Source organism: Somniosus microcephalus, chromosome 8 (genome assembly GCF_052327205.1).
Source record: "Somniosus microcephalus isolate GS21.2 chromosome 8, FLI_Smic_1.0, whole genome shotgun sequence".
Classification (NCBI taxonomy): Eukaryota; Metazoa; Chordata; class Chondrichthyes; order Squaliformes; family Somniosidae; genus Somniosus; species Somniosus microcephalus.
The window spans coordinates 203,392,445-203,415,675 of NC_140994.1; the positions used below are offsets into that span (position 1 = coordinate 203,392,445).

The 23,231-nt window shown below is 40.7% G+C and overlaps 1 protein-coding gene across 3 annotated transcripts in view; it reads left to right on the plus strand.

Annotated features, from left to right (window-relative positions):
* Positions 1–23,231, plus strand: part of LOC147114054 (polypeptide N-acetylgalactosaminyltransferase 10-like) — a 124,104-nt gene that overhangs the window by 47,095 nt on the left and 53,778 nt on the right. For all 3 annotated transcript variants that reach the window (XM_085995615.1, XM_085995613.1, XM_085995614.1), the window contains exons 3-4: positions 7,593–7,731; positions 21,045–21,211. In XM_085995615.1, coding sequence (XP_085851741.1) covers positions 7,593–7,731; positions 21,045–21,211 — 306 coding nt within the window. The remainder of the gene's footprint in view (positions 1–7,592; positions 7,732–21,044; positions 21,212–23,231) is intronic.

The following is a 23,231-nucleotide window of genomic DNA, read 5'->3' on the forward strand; positions in this document are numbered from 1 at the left end:
CCCACACACGTGTGCAGCAGGCATACAACGAGAGCCATGCTGCCAGAAGAAATCTGATAGAGCAGACCATTGGTGTCCTGAAGCAACAATCCCACTGTCTGGACTGCTCTGGAGGAGCTCTGCAGTACTCAGCTGAGCAGGTCTCAAGATTTGTTGTGGTATGCTGCACAGCCTTTGCTATCATGAGGGAACATTCCTTGCCACCACCTATCAGGCGAGACAGGACATACCCAGGGATGGTGATGGAGGAGTTTGGGATATATGACTATTTCCACGCTGCTGCTGGAGATATTAGCAACATCTCGCAGTTTGCAGTGCACTGCTGCATAAGGGGGGCCACTGAGGCTTTCTATGCAAAGAGAGACCGATTCATCTCATTCCCTGGAGGTGGAGCAACCTAGATCGCCCTTTACTGCCCAGGCTGTACATGAACAACTAATTTAAGAGCTCTACTAGTAACTGCAACCTCAATTCCCCATTCACCAACAGTCCCAGACTCCTTACCACTGTCACTAACCACCACATCGTCCTCTTGCCCACAATGCAAAAATAAAATCCAACACAAAATATACATTACAATCCAAATTGATAAATTAAATCATGCCATCTTGCATACAAAAGTAAACTAATCACCCTTATGCATTCCATTAGTGCCTGTCTTAATGCTCCTATGAGGTGCTACCCCAGTGGCTGCAGCATGGCTGGTGGAAGGCTGCTGACTTTCTGTGGATGAGACTGCAGATGGCCTTGGAGGACGACCTCTAACAGCTCTGGGCCTAGAAGGCCCGGCTTCAGAATGCATCATCTCTGCATAGGCGGCAGCAGTCTGGGCTGGCTGGCTGCCAGGCAACAGCAAGGGCACTGGCGGAGTGGCAGGGGTGCGAGCATGAATGCTATCCTCTGGAGAGAGGACTGCAAGTTCATGCTCCATGGAGCCACTGTCTCTCTCCTGGGGTGACACCTCAGCAGTCCTAGTAATCTATTGGAGAACAGATTGTTGGACTGTTGTGACACCCTGGAAGCCCCTTTGAACACTGGTATCCAGAGCCATGATGGCAGCAGTCTGAGTTTCTACTGCAGCACTCAAGATGCTGGGTGGCTGCTGCTTGTGCTGCAATGGAAGCTGAGATATCGGCCATAAGACACTGCATCATGGTTGGTTCCACAGGTGTGTTGATGGAGTTGCCCACCCGTTCCATGTTGCAAAGGATGGGCTCCAAGCTCTGTGCAAAAGCCCTGTGCTAAGTTGGTGCCGTCTCCTCCATGCTCTTTAACATTGAACACAAGCTTTCTGGCAGGCTTCCCAATGCACCAAGCATTTTGGTGTGTACACCCATCAGCCACCTTCTGTAGTCTGGCCCAACAAAGTCCTCATCTGAGTCCTCTGCAGCAGAACTAGTGTGCAACCTCTCCCTCTGGCAAGCTGGAACCTGCGGTCTCCTTTCCCCCTGCCCTGGCTGCAGCGCACTTGTGCCCGATGTCTCACCACGTGCAGATGCCACCTCTGATACTGTGTGTAATTTAGAGGATAGCACAGTGTCTGAGCTGGTGGCTGCGAGTGTAAAATCAACTGACGGTGTGGCTTCATCTTCACTGTCTTCTTGCTCTTCCACCACTGCCTGGACAGATTGTAGTTCTTGGGTATCTGAAATGAAAAAGGGACAAGGGTTGGGTTGTGGTGAGGAGAGGAGAAATTAAAAAGTGCATGTTTACACCATCTGTAGCTTGTAAGTCAGAAGAGAGTTGGGGATGAGGGAAAAGTGGGATGTGATTAGCTATGAGGATACCATCCTCTTCAAGGGCTTCAGCCCCATTGGTGGCCACTGCCTCCGCAATGGCCCTTCCCATAATGGCCAGCAGCGTGTCTGTCCCCCTCCGGTTAGTTCATGCTGCCTCCGATTGTACGCCACCTTCTCCTGCAAGAGAGAGGGAAGAGTGCCATGCAATCTGTTTGGGTGATGTGGCTGTTCTGGTTGAGTAGCTGCCAGTGTGTGCAGGCTGAGAGATGTGGGTGTGAGGCTTGCAACAGTGCTAAATGTGTGAGGGTGCGGTGAAGCATATGAATGTTAGGTATGACTGCTGATTGGTAGAGATTGTTGGTAGGTGAGTGATTGGGGGTGTGGTGATTTGAGCAATGTCTGAGGCTAGTGGTGCAGTTGGTAGGATATGGCATTTGAAGATGAATTTACTGACCTTGACCACTCGTATGAGGTCATTAAACTTCTTCCAGGTCCTTGGGGCTACACTCCTAGCATTAACCTCTGCAGATATCTGTTTCCACTTCCTTCTCGTCATGTATCTGGATGGACTCCTGCCCCCCTGAGGGCACAGGTAATCTCTCCTCCTTTCCACCTTCTCCAGTGCAGCGTCCGAAAACCTGAGGGCCTGCTCTCTCCCATGGTCAGCCATTCTTCTCTCTTTCCCAGGTCTGATTCAGTTGCAGAATGACTCCCAACACCTGCTCCAGCCACAATGCACCTCCCCTTTAAGTGGTGCAGGCTAGTTTTAAGTGGTGCAAGTTAGTAACGATATTGGGCCCCCTGCTGAAGTGTGCAGCCAATGAACAGCGTGGGAAGTGCTGGCTGCACGCAGAAATCATTATAATTAGCAGGAACCACAAAGTTGCCTTGGGCCTGCATTCCACTCAACCATTTTCAGGGGCTAATCAATTTAACCCCCTGGTTACTTCATTGATGTGTTGAGTCAGGAAACATTTTCAACAAATATTGCAGTTGCACTTCCCACCAAAATGGAGGGTAAATGATCATGCCACTGAATTCCAGGAAAGTTAAAGTCGCCTATCAAACAAAGGTGGCAAGGCTGCAGATTATATAAAAAAAAACTAAGCTATGTGTAATAAAAAGCTGTGAAGATCAGCAGACTATAGATGAAAGTGGCTTACACCATACTCCAGTTCATTCTCTGCAACATTGCACAGAAATGACCATGGTTTCAGTTATGATGGCTGCACTTCAACATTCTGTAGTAATCTTAAAAAGAAGCTCTCAGAACATCAGTACAAAGCTTGCTGCATTGTAAACTTCCATGGACTATTTTCTCAGTTACTGTGATCACCTGAACTCACCCTTGTACACAGAAGTACACTTAGTGTTTAAACATTATTTGGTGAGCCAGAATTGTCAAGAGTATGCAGTAAGCAGTGGAAAATTGTTGATTTGCCTATTAGTGCCTCAGTATAATTTTTTTTGTTTCTGTTCCCAGCAACTGTTCCTCATTACAGTTGCCTCAAGCTGCATCCTGCTGTATTGCTGCCAAATAAATCTGTTGCTTGTACCACGCAGTCTGGGAACTTTGGAATTATTACCTCTCATTGGATTGTGATACATCTGATTAAAATATATACTCATCCATATCATTTTTCTTGACAATACTATCTGTTCGTGAGGTAGCCTTTGTTATTCTCTTGTAATACCACGTAACAAAATAAGTATCCGAATATAACTAGTTGTAATGGATATTGCGACATATTTTCAGTGTCCCACTTTCAAGTTTTGACTTTACTGATTCACTGTCAATGAAACTTTGTACCCAAGTTCCAGACTTTTGAAGTTAATTCCATATCATCAAAAACCTGCCATTTGAGAAGTTAATGGATGGTATAGATAATGACAAATATAGTTATTCATCAGCATTTAAAAAAAAAAAACTTTTTTCTCTCTCATTTGAAGTTGGGGATTTTAAATGAATACAGTGAATGCCTGATTTGACTCAAATGCAAAATTAATTATGAAATGGACTCCACTGTCACTTAAATGCTCAGCTATATCAATCAAGTTTAGAACTGATTTTAATCCTCCACTCCCAATGTCCAGTTAAAAACTGTAAAACATTGATTGACTCCCAAAAGCCTTCATTATAATTGTTCTTAGTGTCTTTTGGCGACTTCTCAGTTTTATCAAATGCAATGTTTTTTTCATTGGTTTCATTTTTCTATTAATTTTTAAAAAAAAGGCAAAACCATGTAAAATTGAACATAAAAACTTTTACTCATCAAATTTCTTTATTGGTAAGATAAAAAAAATAAAATCATACAATCTTACAGCACAGGAGGCAGCCATTTGGCCCGTCCTGCCTCTTTGAGCTGTCCAGTTTAGTCCCGCACCCAGTGAACTACATCTAACTATAAAATGAAAAGTGTTGCATCTAGCACACATTTCCCGAATCATTTCAAAAGCACCACATCAAAAGTGACACACTTTGGCATTGCACCTCAAAGCATCATAATTCCATAGGCCAAAGAGTGACTCACTGAAATAAGCAATTATCTATTACCAATCCAACAAAATGTTAATAACTCAGTGTAGTGGCGCTTCGTAATTTCCAAACATGCAGCCACTGAGCTTTGAGGCTTTAGCAACGAGTAGACGCATGTCGAAATAAAACGTTCCAAACCATAACTTTGTCTTTAAACTGTTTACTGTAACACCTTACAAACAGAATTACAAAGCAAAACACGTTTAAACGCACACGGTCAAAAACTGTATTGCTCCAGCCCTCAAAGCTTCTGCCTTCTCCAGCCTCGTGGTGCTTGAGCTGTAAAATGGCTGGATACCATGTGACAAGCCTAAGGACTGTACCATTGTAGCAAGAATAAAGGGGGTCACTCAGCCTGTACTATTGTAACAAGAAAAGAGGGGGTTTCTCAATACAATGTCAGTCAGGTAAATTAACTATTATACTATTTAACCAATATTTTAAAGTAATTTCTTTCTTAAACTTTCATGACTCTTACACTCAGAGTAGAAAAACATGTAGGAAGCAATGCCACGGGAAAGATTAGGATGGAGGGAGCTTGAGTATAAGGAGAATGCCCTGTAAATTTCCTCATATATATGTTCTCAAAATGGAGTTTCAGTTTAAAGGTGTGTAGCAAAATGAAGTCTGAAGCCAGATGGAATTATGGGACATACTAAATGGCTAAGAGTTGTGAATGAGTTGGATAAATGAATGGAGAGTTGTATACCCAAGTTAGGAGGCATAGCGAGTTGTGTAGATGGCAGGAGGAAATTATAAAGGGATATAGACATAGTAAATGTAATGCTTGACTGCTTTATGATATAGTGCATTAGGTATGCTATGAGAGCTTTTTCGCATTTTAACCTGCTTATGGCAAGTTGTCTAGGTGGCAAAATAGGAATGAAGGAAGTAACACTCCTGGTTGACAGAAACTATAACATGATCTGGGATAAACCAATACTAAGGTATATGACTTCAAAAAAGAAGCACTTAAAGACAAATGAAATACCACTGAACATTATGCCTAAGCATATACCAAGGGTTAGTAAGGGCAGATTTAAGAAATGTGATACTAAATAGATTAATAATTAAGAAATGAAAATTCTACAAAACGAATAAGGAGAAGGGTGAAGGGCAGGTAAAAATAAAGGAACCTCCAAGAAATGTTTAAAAAAAAAGTGATCAGAGGGGCAAAGATGGAACAAAATTGAGCATAGTTATAGAAAATGAGCAACGGGAAGTACTCCTTCCAGTATTGTAACATCAAGAGCGTTATCAAAGAATTCAAACCCCTTAAAGTGTTACGAGAAAGGATGCTACACAAATTTAAGGCCGTAGGGATCCTAGATAAAACTTTGAGGTGGGTAAAGAAATGGCTGAAAGAGAAAGAAGCAGGTACTAGTTAGTGAGTGATGTCAACTTGAGGAACTGCTGCTGTTTCTGATTTACGTAACAACCTGGATTCAGAAACACAATACAAGTTGGTCAGATTTGCTGAAGTTAGCAAAACCAGGGAGGGCAGCAGAGTTTGAAGCAGTCAAGGATTTACAGAAGGACCTAGACAATACATCTAACTGGGCAGGGTGGAAGTGGAAGAAAACTAGCTAGAGTAGAGACCAAAAGAAATCTGGGAGTGATGGTAGACTCAACACTGACCACGTCCAGTTCTAGAAAAGCAACAATCAATGAAGCATACCGAATCCAGAGAAACTGAATATTGGAAAAATCAGTAAAGCACAAGTTTGCTGAGCTGCATTACTCCAATCAGTTTGTGCCACCTTTAGTGCATTTAACTAACGGATACAAAGGCAACATCCAAGCCCTGGAAGCGTCACAGGAAAGGACCATGAGTTGATCCTTCGTGTCAGAGGATTGAGTTTTGAGGACAGGTTAGAGAAAAAAAATATTCTTCAGCATTGAAAGGAGGCAATGAGAGGGCACCTCATTGAAGTACAGTATTTAAAATATTGTTAAGTGAAATAGAAAAAGTTTATTTTGAGCACTACCTCATTAAACCACGACTGCAGGATGAGGAAACATAGGGATAAACTGGTTAAAGGCAAGCTCAATATTGATATCCGGAATCATTTGTTCATGCAGAGTGATCAATACCGGGAATCGTTTTCCAGCTAGAGTGGTGGATGCAATATGTCTTAAGTCATTTAAGGGGGAGTTAGATGCTGTGGTGGTGCTGATTCGGGGAGGGTGGAATGTGGATTTCTGTGGAAAGAGGGGCTGACTGGCCTATTTCACCTGTAGTTATCTTTTTGATCTTGGGAATGTTTTGACAGTAGGAGCACCCTTCCCAAAAAAGTTGGCAATGAAATTGTCAGTCTGATTTAGACTAACTCCATTACCTTGTGTGAATTTGTGAGCAACTTCTTTTTTTCATTCTCAGAGCAGGGAATCTCCATTCATAGATTTGCCAGGAAGACCTGTCAAATCTATGAATAGAGATCAGCCCCAAAACATAAGTAAAACTTCAAATAAATTTTTAAAAATCGCATTTTTAAAATGGCTATAAATTACATAAATTAACTATTTTAAACAAATTTAAATTTTTGAAAAAAATAATTTAGTTTTTAACGGGGCTAAAAATAAACTTACCTTTCAAGTATTTAAAAATGATAAATCAGTGGAAATTTTTTTAAAATTTTACTTCACCTCTTACCTTGTTAAAAGCAGGCCTTGCGCTTGCTTTTCCAGGCACAGCTGTTTCAAACTTGCCTGGACTGCAGCATAGTATGAAAAAAATGGAAGTTCCAGACGTACTTCACAGGCGTTTGTCCTGTGAAGCCCTTTCTTTGAAGAACAGAAGTTCCGGTTTCCAGCGCATGCGCAGTGCATGCGTAAAACCGGCACTTCCGTTGGCCCTACGGGTGAGTACACAGCGCGTACACACCCGTAGGGAACGGAATTTATGGACCCTTAGCTTTAAAAAAAATTAGGCCAGTTATGGCGTGTGTGTTGGAAATCTGGTGAGGATATATGATATTAATCCTTGGTCTGTGGAAGGCCTCTCCTAACTCATGGACTATTCCTTTTAAATTGAAGCCATGGATCAAGCAATTGAAATACTGAACATTTTAATTTAAATTTTCAAACAATCTATAGTGAAACTGTTGATATGGCTCTATGAACTACTTGCTTTAATGCTGCAGCTTTATTTAACTTTGCCCAACAATCCCTAGGTATATCTTATGAAGAATAATGAACCATTGCAAGAAAGCCACAACTATAGAATCAAAATTTAACAGTAAATTTGATAGAACTCAAGATTAACTGTTGAGGGTGAATACAACTTGCAGTGCTTTTCTTTTGCTTTATCCTATTAGGAATTGGAGAACAGGGGAAACCTGTCCCATTGTCTGATGAAGATCGAGCTGATCAAGCATATAGGGAAAATGGTTTTAACATCTACGTGAGTGATAAAATCTCTCTGAATCGGAGCCTCCCTGACATTCGACATCCAAAGTGAGTGAAGCAGCTTCTTGCCATCTTGTAATTAATTAAGTTGCCCTTATTTGGTTAAAATATTGTTAACAAGCTTGGAACTATCTATATCAACCATATTTTAGTTTGTTTTATTGATACAAAATCTTTTTACTGCGATCGTTATTGCACGGCAGCTTTCCTATTACAGTTCTCACTTTACACTGCCCACGCATAGCACGGGCAGATGCCGATATCGGGCAAATAGCGCAAACCATTTGCCATTTCCATAGGAGTCAATTACAAAGACGGCGCATAACAGTTTGACTAAGAGTTTCCGCATTAAGTGTAATTGGCGATCCAAGTGCAATTTGCACTCAAAGTTGTGCTTTGTTTGAGCAAGTTGCTCTTTTTTCTGCTCAAATCCGTTTGCATATTGCTGAATGTAACATTTTCCATGCACCAGCACAATCGGGCAGCGTTTTGGAACGTAATTTTAAAAATAAATTTACATAAAAAAAATTCCTTGATGTATTTAAGACTGGTAACCTGGTGCAGTTTGATTACTACAGCTGAAAATGGGTTTATCACACAAAATAAGCATTTTTAATCAAAATCTAGTCCACCACCTGTGAGTAACCCAATTTTAAATAACTGAAAAAGACGTAAAAAAAACACCCTGCAGAACCATTTACTAGTTACATTAGTGTGCAGTAGTCAGTTTTAGTAAATTAAAAGCTTTTATAATGTACCTATTGTTAGATCCGGGTATCTTAATGTGGTGTCCTTCAATAATCAGACAAAGACTGCAGGGAACGATCAACAGGTGTTTACTGAATGAGGGTTCAAACTGCAACTGACTGTACAGAGCACCACTCAGGGCTTATATACAGGTGTGGTCACTGCCGGTACTACAGGGTACAGGAGCTGTAAAAAGTAGTTCTCCCCCTTAAAGGTACATACACTACACCTATTAGTGCCCTTGCACCTAAAAAAAAAGGATGATGGTGCAAGGCAAAAGGGGATGATTCTGCTATTGCCATTTACACCTCCTCTTGACCCATTGTTTGTTTCTTCATTGTTCCCATTACCAACATTCCCTCTCTGCTGGGACCGGCTTTTTCAATGTTCTGTGAAACTGAATGGGCTGTGCACCCAAAAAAAATTAGGGGGAACATTGCCCATTACCATCCCCTTTTGCATTGCACCATCAGTCCTTTTGTCATTTAATGTCTCCTGCCTTCCACCCTATCACAGACCTTCCCTTTTGTTCTTTCCTCCCCTCCCCCCACCTCTGTACTTGCTTAAAAACCTGTTACATCTCCAACTTTTTCCAGTTCTGTTGAAAGGTCATCGACCTGAAACGTTAACTTTGTTTCTCTCTCCACAAATGCTGCATGACCTGCTGAGTATTTCCAGCATTTTCTGTTTTTATTTCTTATTGTGTACTTACCCATTGAAAAGGCTCTGCTGCTTTCAGCCAAAGTTAGGTCCTCGAGCAGTTTCAATCAGCTGTTTGCACCTCGTTGAAGTGCAATTATCTTAGTAATGAGATTCTGGATGCAATTAGGAGAGACAGTTGAGAAGAAGTGAGGAAGCAATGTTTCAGCTGTACAGAGCCTTGGTCAGACCCCATCTGGAATACTGCATTCAGTTTTGGGCACCGAAAAGATATATTGGGGCAGAAATTCGGATCGGGGGCTTGCCGCGCGTGCAAGCCCCCGATCTGCACTTACCCGACGCGCCTGCCGTTCACCTCCAGGGACGCCTGGAATTCCTTTTTGAAAGAGAAGAATCCCGGGCAGCATCTGACGTCACGCCGCCCAGGAGTGCAGCCGGCGCGAAGCCTGGAGCGCGCTGTGCAACTGAGACACGCCCCTTGAGGTCTCAGTTTAATAGGACACGCCCCCAATGTTTCTCACAAGATGCAAAGCATTTTTACATGCAGAGCAGCATTTCAAATAGGTTTTTGGTATTTTTATGAAGCTTTTGGTAACTTTTATAAACTTTTAAAAATGTTTACATTATTTTGAAGAATCTGAAGTAGTTTTAAACAGAATTAAAGCAATTTAAAGACTTTTAAAAGCCCTGAGAATTTTTTTCATTCCATTTATTTATTTAGCAACGTCGTCTTCATACGTGTCTTCACACTGTTCCCTTTGGGGAACTGTATGAAGTGGTGGAAGGATTTATGGCCGTGATTAACGCTCCTTCCGTGACCGTAACCATCTTTGTACCAGCCATTCGGGTGGTTAGTCCTATGGCAGGAGGGTTTTACGGGCTCCCACAAGCTATACGAGGAGGGGGGTCACCCACACCCACGGACGCAAATATCCCACTGGATGTCAACCCAGAATTTAGAGCCGGAGCTCCGACTCCACTTGCCGGGACTGTCTGGAGCGGGGTTCGAAACCCTACCCCGTCTGGCCCAGCGGCGGGGATCCTACCGCTACGCCAAAGGCCCACTCCGATTAGCAACGTGAAATGGCTGGAATGAGCACAATTCACGGCATTAAAAGAACTCACAATTGAACTGATGATGACCTCGGCAATCTCCTCAACGAGGTGGAGGCGCAGCGCCTGCTCATCATTGGTAATGAGAAGTCCAAGGCGCCGCAAAAAGGACAGATGATAGCTTGGTCTTTCAAGTGGCAGCATAGGGCTCCAGTCACGGGGAGGGAAAAGGCGCAGGAAACGTATGGGTGTCACCTTTTGCGCTGAGTGGGCCTTTTGTGTAGCAGTAAGCATCCCCGCCGCTGGGCCAGAAGGAGTAGGGTTTCGAACCCCGCACCAGACAGTCCCGGCAAGTGGAGTCGGAGCTCCAACTATAAATTCTGGGTGGACATCCAGCGGGATACTTGCGTCCGCGGGTGTGGGTGGCCCCCCCCCCCCCCCCACCCTCAGATGGGTTGTGGGAGCCCGTAAAACCCTCACGCCATAGGACTAACCACCCTAATGGCTGGTATGAAGATGGTTATGGTCACTGAAGGAGCGTTAACGTGGCCAGAAATCCTTCCACCACTTCATACAGTTCCCGAAAGGGAACAGTGTGAGGATACGTACGATGATGACCTCTTGCGCAATGCACCTCCTTGGACCCTCAGTCGCAGATGCGAGGGGGCAAATCGTGCAATTGTTAAATTTTTCATTTTATTGACATGTAAAATGTTGGCCCAGTAATTCCGTTCCAAACGCGTGAGTACAGTCGGGGTACTCACGCGTCTGGCCGGAGGAAATGCCGGTTTTCAGCATGCACAGCGCATGCGGGGAAAACTGGCATTTCCTGTCCTCTGAACGAAGGGGTTCCGAGGCAGAACGCGTGCGACTGCACAGGCAGCGCGTGCGCAGTAAAATTCGCCGGTTTCATTCATGCTTTCAGTGAGGTTAAGTCCTTACAATTTACACATGAAAAAAGCATGAGTACAGTTGCTCCAGAGGCTGCGGAGGAAGATATATTTTATCGTGGAGCTTCTGAAAGGCAATATTTTTGTTTGGGAAAGGGAGGAAAGTTATTTTAAGAAATGCTGAGGTAAGTTTTAAAGTTTATTTTTGTTTTTTAAAACGGGTTTTCAGTACTGTAGGTAGAAGGAGCAATTGTGGCTATGTGAATTGAATTTGCTGTGTTTATTAAATGTGAAAATGACTCCAACATTTTTAAGAAAGAAACTTTTCATCAGTAATATATTCTTTTAAGTAATTATGTATGTATGTCTGTATATATTCCTTTGCGTGTATGTATGTATATATTCCTTTACTTATGTGTATGAATGTATGTATTTAATTATGACTTTCAGAGAAAGTAACTTATTGGAAAATCATAAATACATACATTCATACACAAGTAAAGGAATACATACATACATATACGTAAAGGAATATATACGGACATACATACATAATTACTTAAAAGAATATATTACTGATGAAAAGTTTCTTTCTTAAAAATGTTGGAAATGTTACATTACTCATTTTAGAACAGTCATTTTCACATTTAATAAACACAGCAAATTCAATTCACAGCCACAATTGCTCCTTCTACCTACAGTACTGAAAACCCGTTTATAAAAAAAAAAATAAACTTTAAAACTTACCTCAGCATTTCTTAAAATAACTTTCCTCCCTTTCCCAAACAAAAATATTGCCTTTCAGAAGCTCCACGATAAAATATATCTTCCTCCGCAGCCTCTGGAGCAACTTTACACATGCTTTTTTCATGTGTAAGTTGTAAGGATTTAACCTCACTGAATCCATGAATGAAATCGACGAAGTTCACTGCGCACGCGCTGCCTGTGCAGTCGCACGTGCTGTGCCTCTGAACCCCTTCGTTCAGAGGACAGGAAATGCCGGTTTTCCCCGCATGCGCTGTGCATGCTGAAAACCAGCATTTCCTCCGGCCAGACGCGTGAGTACCCCGACCGTACTCACGCGTTTGGAACGGAATTACTGGGCCATTGTATTGACCTTAGAAAGGATGCAATACAGATTCACCAGAATGCTACCAGGTCTTAAAGGGTTAAATTATGAAGAAAGGTTGCATAAACTCGGGTTGCATTCCCTTAAATTCAGAAGATAGAAGGGTGATCTAATTGAGGTGTTTAAAATTATAAAAAGATTCGATAGAGTAGATATAGAGAAGCTACTTCCTGGGCGAATCCAGAACAAGAAAGCATAATCTTAAAATTAGATCTAGGCTGTTTAGGAGTGAAATCGGGAATCATTTTTTCACACAAAGGGGTAGTGGAAATGTGGAATTCTCTCCACCCATAATGCTGTGGATGCTGCTCAATTGAAATTTTCAAGACTGAGATTAATAGACTTTTGTTAAGTAAGAGTATTAGAAGGATATGGATCAAAGGCAGGTAAATGGATTTGAGGTATGGAACAGCCATGATCTAATTGACTAGGGCTGAATGGCCTACTCCTGTTTCTATGTTCCTATAATCAGAGCCCTAGACCACCAGGATCATTATTGCATTTTTTTGTAACAAGCCTCCTGTGAGCCACCTCATCGAACGTCTTCTGAAAATTCATGTGCACATTTACTGTATTCACTTTATCTGTACAATTAAAAGTAACACTTAAATTTATCAAACACAACTTCCTTAACACATTCATGCTGGCTGTCCTTGATTAGCCTCTCCATCTCTAAATGCTCAGTGATTTGATCTCAAATTATGGGCTTTTAAGAGCTTGTCCATGTTAGATCCGTGTATCTTAATGTTGTGTCCTTCAATAATCAGACACAAGACTGCAGGGAACGATCAACAGGTGTTTACTGAATGAGGGTTACTCTAGAACTAACTATACAGATCACTACTCAGGGTTTATAGACAGGTGTGGTCACTGCCGGTACTACAGTATACAGGAGCTGTAAAAAGTAGTTCTCCCCTTAAAGGTACATACATTACAGTCCACAACTGACATTGGGTAACTTTAGACTAGTTAATCTAATTTACCCTCCTCCTTTCTTGAAATGAGGTGTCATATTGGTGACTTTCCAGTCCCCTGGCATAATTTGCAAATCCGAGGTTTGTAAAATTGTGGTTAAAGTCTCCGCTATCTTCCTTCTCACTTCTTCCAAAAACCTAGGACCTGGTAACTTGCCTATTTTGAGTTTTGCTACTTTTATTCAGAACCAAATCCCTTTTCTAATTATCTCTAACAATTTTTCCACATCTCCTGCACACCAACATTCTAATTTTGGCTTAGCTCAGTGGATGTACTTCACCTGACGAAGGAGCAGCGCTCCGAAAGCTTGTGATTTCAAATAAAACTGTTGGACTATAACCTGGTGTTGTGTGACTTCTTACATTAGTACTCTTGGTTAACCTAGAAGGTTGTGAGTTCAAGCCACACTCACGATTTGAGCACACAACATAGGCTGACACTTCAGTGCAGTACTGAGGCAGTGCTACAGTGTCAGAGGTGCCGTCTTTCAGATGAAACATTATTTGGGGTCCAGTTCAGGTGGATATAAGGATCGCATTAGGACTATTTGATGAAGGACAGTATTCTAGACAACATTTATCTATTGACCAAGACCACCAAAGCAGCTATTTGGATATTATCTCATTCTTATTTGTCGGGCCTTGCTGTGTGCAGATTGGCTGCTGCATTTTCTTACATAAAGGACTTGCATTTATATAGCGCCTTTCACTACCATAGGACGTCCAAAAGCGCTTACATCCAATGAAGTACTGTTGAAGTGTAGTCACCATTGTTAATGTAGGAAACAATGACTACACTTCAAAAGTAATTCTGTGAGGCATTTTGGAACTTCTTGAGGTTGTGAAAGATACTGCATAAATGCCCCGAATCAATCTTTTCTTTTCCTTCTATCTTCATTCATAAAAACAAAACCATAATATTTATTTCATAGGATTACATAGGATATACAACACAGAAACAGGCCATTCAGCCCAACCAGTCCATCCCGATGTTTACGCTCCACTCAAGCCTTTTCCTGTCTATCCTCATCTAACCCTCTATTCTCTTCTCCCTCATATGCTTGTCCAACCTCCCCTTAAATGCATCTATACTATTCACTTCAACCACTCCCTGTGGTAGCGAGTTCCACAATCTCACCACTCTCTGGGTAAAGAAGTTTCTTCTGAATTCCCGATTTGATTTCTTGGTGACTATCTTATATTGATGGCCTCTAGTTTTGCTCTTCCCCACAAGTGGAAACACTCTCTCTGTCTACTCTATCAAAACCTTTCATAATTTTAAAGACCTCTATTAGGTCACCCCTCAACCTTCTCCTTTCAAGAGAAAAAAGACCCAGACTGTTCATCCATTCCTGATAGGTATACCCTTGCATTTCTTGTATCATCCTTGTAAATCCTTTTTGCACCCTCTCCAGTGCCTCCTATATCCTTTTTATAATACAGCGACCAAAATTGTACACTGTACTCCAAGTGGTCTAAACAAGGTTTGATACAAGTTTAGCACAGCTTCTCTAATTTTCAATTCTATCCCTCTAGAAATAAACCCTAGTGGTTGGTTTGCTTATTTTATGGCCTTATTAACCTGCGTCGCTACTTTTAGTGATTTATGCATTTGTACTCTGAAATCCTTTTGCTCTTCTACCCCATTTAGATTCTTATTTTCTAAGTAATATGTGACCTCCCTATTTTTCTTACCAAAATGTAATACCTCACATTTATCTGCGTTGAAATTTATTTGCAAATTATATGCCCATTCTGCAAGTTTATTAATGATTGTAATTGATTGCAGTCCTCCTGAGTATTGACTATCCCCCCAAATTTAGAAATTGTGTTTTTGATTCCAAAGTCTGAATCGTTAATATAAATTGTGAACAACATTGGTCCCAGCACTGATCCTTGTGGAACACCACTTCCCACCTTCTGCCACTCTGAATAGCTACCCTTTACTCCTACTCTCTGCTTTCTGTCTTGAAGCCAGCTAGCTATCCAATCTGTTACTTGTCCCCTGACTCTGCATTCTCTGATCTTATTCATTAGTCTACTATGTGGTACAAAGGCCTTTTGAAAATCTAGATAAATTACATCTACTACATTACCCTTGTCTACTCTCTCTGTTACCTCTTCAAAGAATTCAGTGAGGTTGGCCAAGCAAGTCTTTCCCTTTTGAAATCTATGCTGACTATTCATTATTATGTTTTTGGTTTCTAGATGTTCTTCTATTTTCTCCTTTGGTAGGGTTTCCATTATTTTTCCTATCACCGATGTTAAGCTGACTGGTCTATAGTTCCCTGGACATGTTCTACCTCCCTTCTTAAATATAGGTATTACATTAGTAATCTGGCACAATACCTTTTTTCTAATGAATTATTAAATATGTGTAGCAGTGCCTCTGCTATCTCTTCCCTAGATTCTTTTAAAATGTGCGATATGATCCGTCCAGGTTTTATCCTCTTTGAGTTTGATTAGTTTATTTAATATTTCCCCCCTCTTTATTTTAAATGCAGATATCTCATTTCTAATCTCATCATTCGATGTCGTGCCCATACTGAAGCAAAATAATTATTTAATATTTCTGCCATTTCGCTATCGCTGCCTGTGATTTCATATCTCTGCCATACTTTCATCCTTTACAACTAGATTCCCCATTCATCCCTGAGCAATCCTAGCCTCCCATTAACACTTAATATGGTTTCACAAACTGAATTGGGGAAAATGAATTGAGTTTTCTCATATTGGAAAATATGAAGATTTTTCAAAAAATCAATGGTCTTTGAAAGGCTGTTCTTATTTTACAATTGTAAGGGGATACAAATTAGGCAATATTCCATCTACTTACTCTTTTCTAATCTCACCTACAATTGTATCAGCCAGTGGTTCATGCTTCCTACCACAATTCAGCAATCTCAACTGGGAGCAAGCTTATGTGAATTATTATGCTAGAACAGGATCTAGCTCAGCTGTGATTGAATATCTTGCTAACACTCACTGTCTAGGCCCTCAGAAATAATGACCGTTGGAGCAAGGTACCAGAGGCACTTGGTTCCCATGGAATCATACCCCAGCAAGGATTGAATGCTGTCCAGAGTGGAGAAGGGCAACAATAACAGATCATGGAGGGAGATCTTTTTCAAGTAAAGATCTATTACCTTTATGGTAAATGCCTGTGTGTCGAGTTGAGCAAAGCTGTTTGTGCCAAAAAAAACTAGCTCACTAAGATTTCAAAAGTCTGCTTGCAGTTGTTTATTACATCTCACAACTGTGGGCGCAATCTATTGCCAGCTTATATGCAGAAACTGCTTTTATATTGCAAGAGACCTGTGCTCATATGACTGGTTCCTGATGCGTGGATCTTGTGTAGCAGGCTACAACATGAAGGTAAACCGACCAGGATTCGCTAAGGCTGGCAAAATCTAGTTTATTTTTAAAGAAATATCTAACAGGCCACCAGCCTTAGTGAACTCTGAACAATTTACCTTTGAGTTGCAGCAGGCTACACAAGAACCGTGCATTGGAACTGATGGTGCTAGCACAGGTCTTGCATAGTGTAATAAACCACTTTAGTTTGGATTCCAGGACACCAGTGTCCATGAGCCAACTTCTGCTCTTTAGACTTCTAAATCCAGTTCCTATATCCTGGTAGCAGACTGAGAGACCAGCTTTTTACTGCATTTAGCCTCCGCCCTTCTGACACAGGACTTTTCCTCACTTCTCGCGCTCCCCACTCCATCATCAGTGGACACTTATTCAGCTACTACATCTCCTGCCCTCTGAAATTCTCTGTCCAGTTCCCTCTGCCGTACCACCTTTTTGCTTGCTTTGAACGGTCTAAAGCCCTGTCTCTTCAATTCCCCATCCAAGGTTTTCCATTCCCCATCCCTTTTTTCATGCTTTTCTCATTGTAATGCGTATTCCGTAGCTATGCTGCCGACCACAATTTTTGGGCCATTATTCTCTATAAATTTTGCTTGTAAAAGTATTCTGGGTGAAATCAGATTTATTTATGGAGGAATAAAATGGATAACTACCAAACACAACTTCATGTACTTGAGGAGCACTATATAAATGCAAATGTAATAAAACAGTGCCAGTATAAGAATGGCTTATATATTTCTAATAACCTTGGCAAAGCCTTCAAAGCAACCGGGCCCCTAGGATTAATCATTTGGTTAAGGGAAATGGGGCAGGCAAAGAAAAACAGCTGTGATATTTTGCTTTCCTTTTTCAAATCCCTATCCAAGAAAATTAATTCCACCATAGCTTGTTGTAGGCATATAGACTTTTTCTGCAGTAACAGTTACAACTTCTGAGATGCTATGGTGCATATTTTTATGATTTATGTGTATTCTTCTGTTAGCTTGGGAATTGCCAGAATGTCACCTTCATTGAATTTTGCAAAAATTTTGCTTGTAGAAGTATTCTGGGTGAAATCAGATTTATTTATGTAGGAATAAAATGGGTAACTACCAAATTAAATTAAATGTGCTAGTAGCTGAATAATAGCCCAAAAATTGTGGTCGGTGGCATAGCTACGGAGTACGCTGCCGACCTACGAAAAGAATACGAACTTGCCTTGTGCGAGGCCCAGAACAGAGACTTGCTCTTCAGTGCTGCAGAGTTCTGCGCAGCGTATGACATCAGCGAGGCCAGGAGCACAGCGTACAGCCTATGAGTAAGGGAAGACAGGCCCACAAAAGTTGTCAAAACTAAGCCACGCCCACAGAAACTTCTTTCAGTTTCTTGCATTGAAATTACATTTTAAAAACTTCTGAAAAACTTCTAAAAACTTTTAATTAAATTGGTACTTGGACTTATTTCATATATAGCTTTTTGTTTTATTTTTTTCTTCCAAACTCTCAATTTATTAGTCCCTGTTTATACAATTTCTTGTTTTGATACTCCGTAAAGGTCTGACACTGTCATGTTGTTGAACTTCAGAAAGAGATTCAATGTTACTTTTCAGGATTAAAATATATTATTCAGACCTCATTTAGACTGGTAATAGATAAATCTATTTTCCTTGTTGTAGATGCATTTATATAGTTTGTTATTCAGCTGAAAGAACAGAATTGGTCACTGAAATCTGCTAGATGTTCACTTTATTTAACTTTTTTATTCAACTTCCCAAGTAATTAAAATTAATATTTTCTATCTGTCTGGCCTTCTGAGTTTCGAAAGGATTTTTTTTTCATGAACAATCAATTTAATCTTTTGAATTTAACTGAAAGTGAAATAGAGTGTGTTCACATGAAACTAATAAAATCTTTAACTGCTGCTAGATTGTACGATTTGGACATGTGTTCTCCCTAATAATATAAAACTAAAGTACACAAAAGATAACATTCCCTTGCTACACACTGTTGAAACAAAGCTAAAAGTTATCATTGAAATCTGTGCAAAGTCAAACATTCTAAGGGCAGCTGCCCACAATGTTTTTGCGGGCTTTTGAGTTAAGGCTTGCTCTAATCCAGTGCGGCACCCTTCACGGGATCTGTGGCATCTGTGAGCTGCGAAAGAAAGAGCGAGGCTCTTCAACCAATCAGATTGAAGAATCCTCACTGAGACATGCAGAATCTAAAGCAGGAAGTATAAATTAGATTTAAATCATGTACAGAAAGTGAAATGAAGATTGGGAAAGAAAGATGGGATTAAGAGAGAGAAAGATAAGAAAGACGGACAGAGAGAGTTAAAAAAAACTAGTGAATAGTGAGTGCCGTTCCTTCGCTGCTGACTGCAAAATCCAGGCCTTTAGGACAGGTGAACAAAACCTCGGTCAAAGAGGTAGGTTTTAAGGAGTGCCTCAAAGGATAAGAGAGAGGTAGAGAGGTTTCGGGAGGGAATTCCAGAGCTTAGAGCCTTGGCAGCAGAAGTCGAGGCTGCCGATGGTAAAGCACAAAAAATTAGGGATGTGCAAAAGGTCATAATTGGAGGAGCTCACAAATCTGAGTGTTGTAGGGCTGGAGGAGGTTACAGAAATAAAGAGGGGCAGGCCATGGAGATTTTGAAAACAAGGATGAGAATTCTAAAATTGAGGCGTTGCCGGACTGGGAGCCAATTGTGCCCGCGAGCTCAGGGTTAACAGGTGAACGGGACTTACTGCGAGTTAGGAAACAGGCTGCAGAATTTTGGATGAGTTCAAGTTTATATGGAGGGTGCAAGGTGGCCAGGAGAACGTTGGAATAGTCGAGTCTAGAGGTAACAAAGGAATGGATGAGGATGAACCGCTTTCTAACGCACGGATCATGGAGGAAGCTAATTTTTTATTGGGTTGTAAAACCTTCCAGTTCAGCTGAAAAAACTCACCAACATGTCTTGATAATTTTTAGGATTCCTCCAAATCTCTGAAATCAGAATAGGTACCCGTGACTTTCATCATTGTTATGGGTGAGGAAACCTGCTCTGCTACAATTGGTAGGCTCTCAAGGATTCCAAGATTCCACAGTTTAAGAAATTACACACTCAAAATGCATCAAAAATATTCTGACAATGCAAGGAGAAAAGTGGCTTCCCCTGTTGATGCGCTACCATTTGCAGCCTTCTAGTTACTCTCCTAACTCTCCGTCTTTTATGAGTAATTGATAGCGCATCAATTTTATTAGCAAAGAACAGAGCATGCCTCTCGTGGTTGACTGGGTTCCAAGAAGGCAGGGGGCTGCAGAGCAATCACCTTTATACCTGGGCCTGTGGGTGGAGCCAGGGGCGGAGCCAGCAGAGACATGCTGAGGCATGCATAGGTACAACAGTGTGCAACAACAACGGTGAACAACAATAACAGTGGTTTACCACACCTGTCTAAAACAATAAATTGTTAAATTTGAGCTTCAGTAATTGGTAATATTGATGCATGTCTCTCTTATTGTTATGAGGCCAGCAATTGAAGAGGCATGTTACAGTGGCTTATAAATAGGGGCATAGCATACACAAACAAGGAAATTATGTTAAACCTTTATAAATCACTGATTAGGCCTCAGCTAGAGTATTGGTATATGCCAATCCCCATCTTACTTGTAAATAGCAAAAATTAAGTGGTGATGCTGCTAAAGATGTGTTTGTCACAATGTGACGGTGATAATATTCTCTGCAGTATGCTTTTATGATTATTGTACTGCTCTTCATCGCCATTGCAATTGACGTGTATTTATTGTAATTGTTTTTTGGTTATAACGCACAGACATATATTGCATTCATAGTGTACAATATACTTATGTACCTGGGGTAATTTGATTGTGAGCAAACATTACTAACTGAGGTTGTGGACGACCTTGGGAACCGATTCCACTTGGTGGCAGTGGCAATACCGTGTAGTGCTGTACTCACTTGCTTTGTTAGTGCCTCATTGGTTTTGACTATGCCACCAGATATTTGACAGTTACTCTGGGTGGGATGAACTTTTGTCTCCGTGCCTGACATGCTGCTGTTAATAGCCAGCCAGCCGCTGGCAGTGGACCAAACATGGCACCAGTTTTTGAAGAATTTTCCCTCAAAAAACCTGAGAGTACATGATTTCTTAAACTGGGCTATTTTTAATAGGGCCTCAATTCATATTGACCAGATGGAGACCCCTTTCACCATCACCTAGACGCCACGCACCAATGGGCTATGGTGAAGAGGAAAGACCAACTTGCCCATGTTAGGACCAGGTGGTCACAACAGTGAGACCCAATTGGCCAGTGGGGTGCTTGGTGTTCTTATGGATGTCACATAGCACCTTCTAGGATGAACTGTCTATTTATGCAGAGACTGAGAAAGTTGCTGGTTTTATGTTTGATAAAAGCCCTAAACTGAGGGTTATTAATTGTGTATAAAAAAATATAGTTTTAAAAACTGGCCTACATTTTGCCACAATGGCTACTTCAGGTTCTCCAATGGTGTTCGCACAGTAACCATTAATTGTGCCTTTTTGATTAACAGCTGCAAGAATAAACTGTATATAGAGAAACTTCCAAATACCAGTGTCATCATACCATTCCACAATGAAGGCTGGTCCTCGCTCCTTCGAACAGTGCACAGCGTCCTTAATCGCTCGCCACCAGAGCTTATCGCAGAAATCATACTTGTTGATGACTTCAGTGATAGAGGTAAAAATGTTGAGTTTTTATTTAAGCCATTATTAAGGGTAGATTGTTAATGTTTTACATATTTAAAAAAATTGAAATGAACTAAATCTCAAGTAATTTTGACTTTTCAAAGCTGCAGTGCCTCATAAATATTCTCCACCCCACCTCCATTTAGCTGGGATGTCTCAATAAAAACAAAAAAACAGACAGCCAGTACACAACTAAAACTAGCTTTACTAATAAATACAACTGCTATCTGTTGTGCATTGTAAATAATGAAAAATGTGATTTGAATAAAATTGAGAGCTGCTATGGATTTGCTGTTTTCGTTATCGGACCTGCTTGACTCAGTTACTGTTTTCAGTTACACTGCCAGTTATCTGTAATCCTCTATGCAATACAATATTCAGACTCCAAAGGTGAAGTTCAGTAAACCAAGACTAATGCTTTGGATAGTTCAGTATAATGAGATGTTTTTTTACAATAAACTTTAATGAATCATTAGTGTCTTTTGATGAATACCATTGTATTTTTAAAGGTTAAAACACAAAAGCGTTTCTGTAATTCATGGAGATAGTTCTTTTCCTTGCTCAATAATGAGCTTGTGTGTTTTATTACAATTCTTTTTTGCTTCAGAAATGAAATATTTAATATTCATAATTTTCATTGCCATTATTTAGAAACAATATTATAACTGGAAGTAAAATTTATCCTGGGGGTGGGAATATAAAAGTTGGATCCATGGGTTTAGGAGTCATTATTGAAAATTTATATCCTATTCCTTTTTACTGGTGCACTGTGGCTGCAGTATGTATGATGTACACGATGCACTACAGCAACTCACGCAGGTTACTTTGACAGTACCTCCTTCCCCTGTGACCTCTACCACTGAGAAAGACAAGAACTGCAATGTTTTGGGAAATACTGTTACCTCCCAATTCACCTCTTAAGTCGCACACCATCCTAACTGGGCTCACTTAAAAGACCAAACACATGGTTTAATGCCATACAATAGCTGAGTGTGGGGGCCTTTGTACTACTAGCCTCTCTGAGTGCTAAGTATTGTGATATTCAGTTTTATGTCTCCTTATAATTTTCTCTAGTCACTCTCTAATAGCGATTAAAATGAAACAGAAAAAGGAGGCTTATGATAAATGTCAGACTCGTACAGTAGAGAAACATGTTGAATAAAGAAAGTACTGAGGAAAATGGAAAAAGGAAATACGAGGGCCAAAGCGAGTATATGAGAATAGATTAGCAGGCAACATAAAAGAGAACTCAAAAGTCTTTTATAAACATATAAATAGTAAAAGGGTCATCAAAAGAAGGGTGGGGCTGATTAAGGACCAAAAAGGAAATCTTCTTGTGGAGGCAAAGGGCATGGCTGAGGTACTAAATGAGTACTTTGCATCTGTTGTCACCTTAAAAAAAAAAAAAAGGATGCTGCCAATGTCACAGAATAGGAGGAGGTAGTAGAGAAATTGGATAGGATAAAAATAGATAACGAGGAGGTACTTAAAAGGCTGACAGTACTCAAAGTAGAAAAATCACCCGGTTGGATGAAATGCATCCTAGGTTGCTGAGGGAAACAAGGGTAGAGATAGCGGAGGCTCTAACCACAATCGTCTGATCCTCCTTAAATATGAGAGTAGTGCCAGAGGACAGGAGGATTGCAAATTTTACACCCCTGTTCAAAAAAGGGGAGAGGGATAAATCTGGCAACTATAGGCCAGTCAGCCTAACGTCGGTGTTGGAAAAACTTTGAGTCATTAATCTGAGACAAAATTAATTGTCACTTGGAAATCTCAAAGATCAGTTGCAGACGTTAATGGAAATTGCATAAATAGTTTCAATGTTATGAAGTAGATTTGGTATGCAAAGGATTTTGTATAAGGTGACATGATTTTTAATGTTTACAAAGTGCATATTTTAAGATTTAACATTTCTCATGTTACTCTAATTGGCAGCAGAACATGCTGCTTACCTAATCTGGTCCTTTTTTAAAATGTTATATTTACCATATCAAAGTCTATAGACCAGG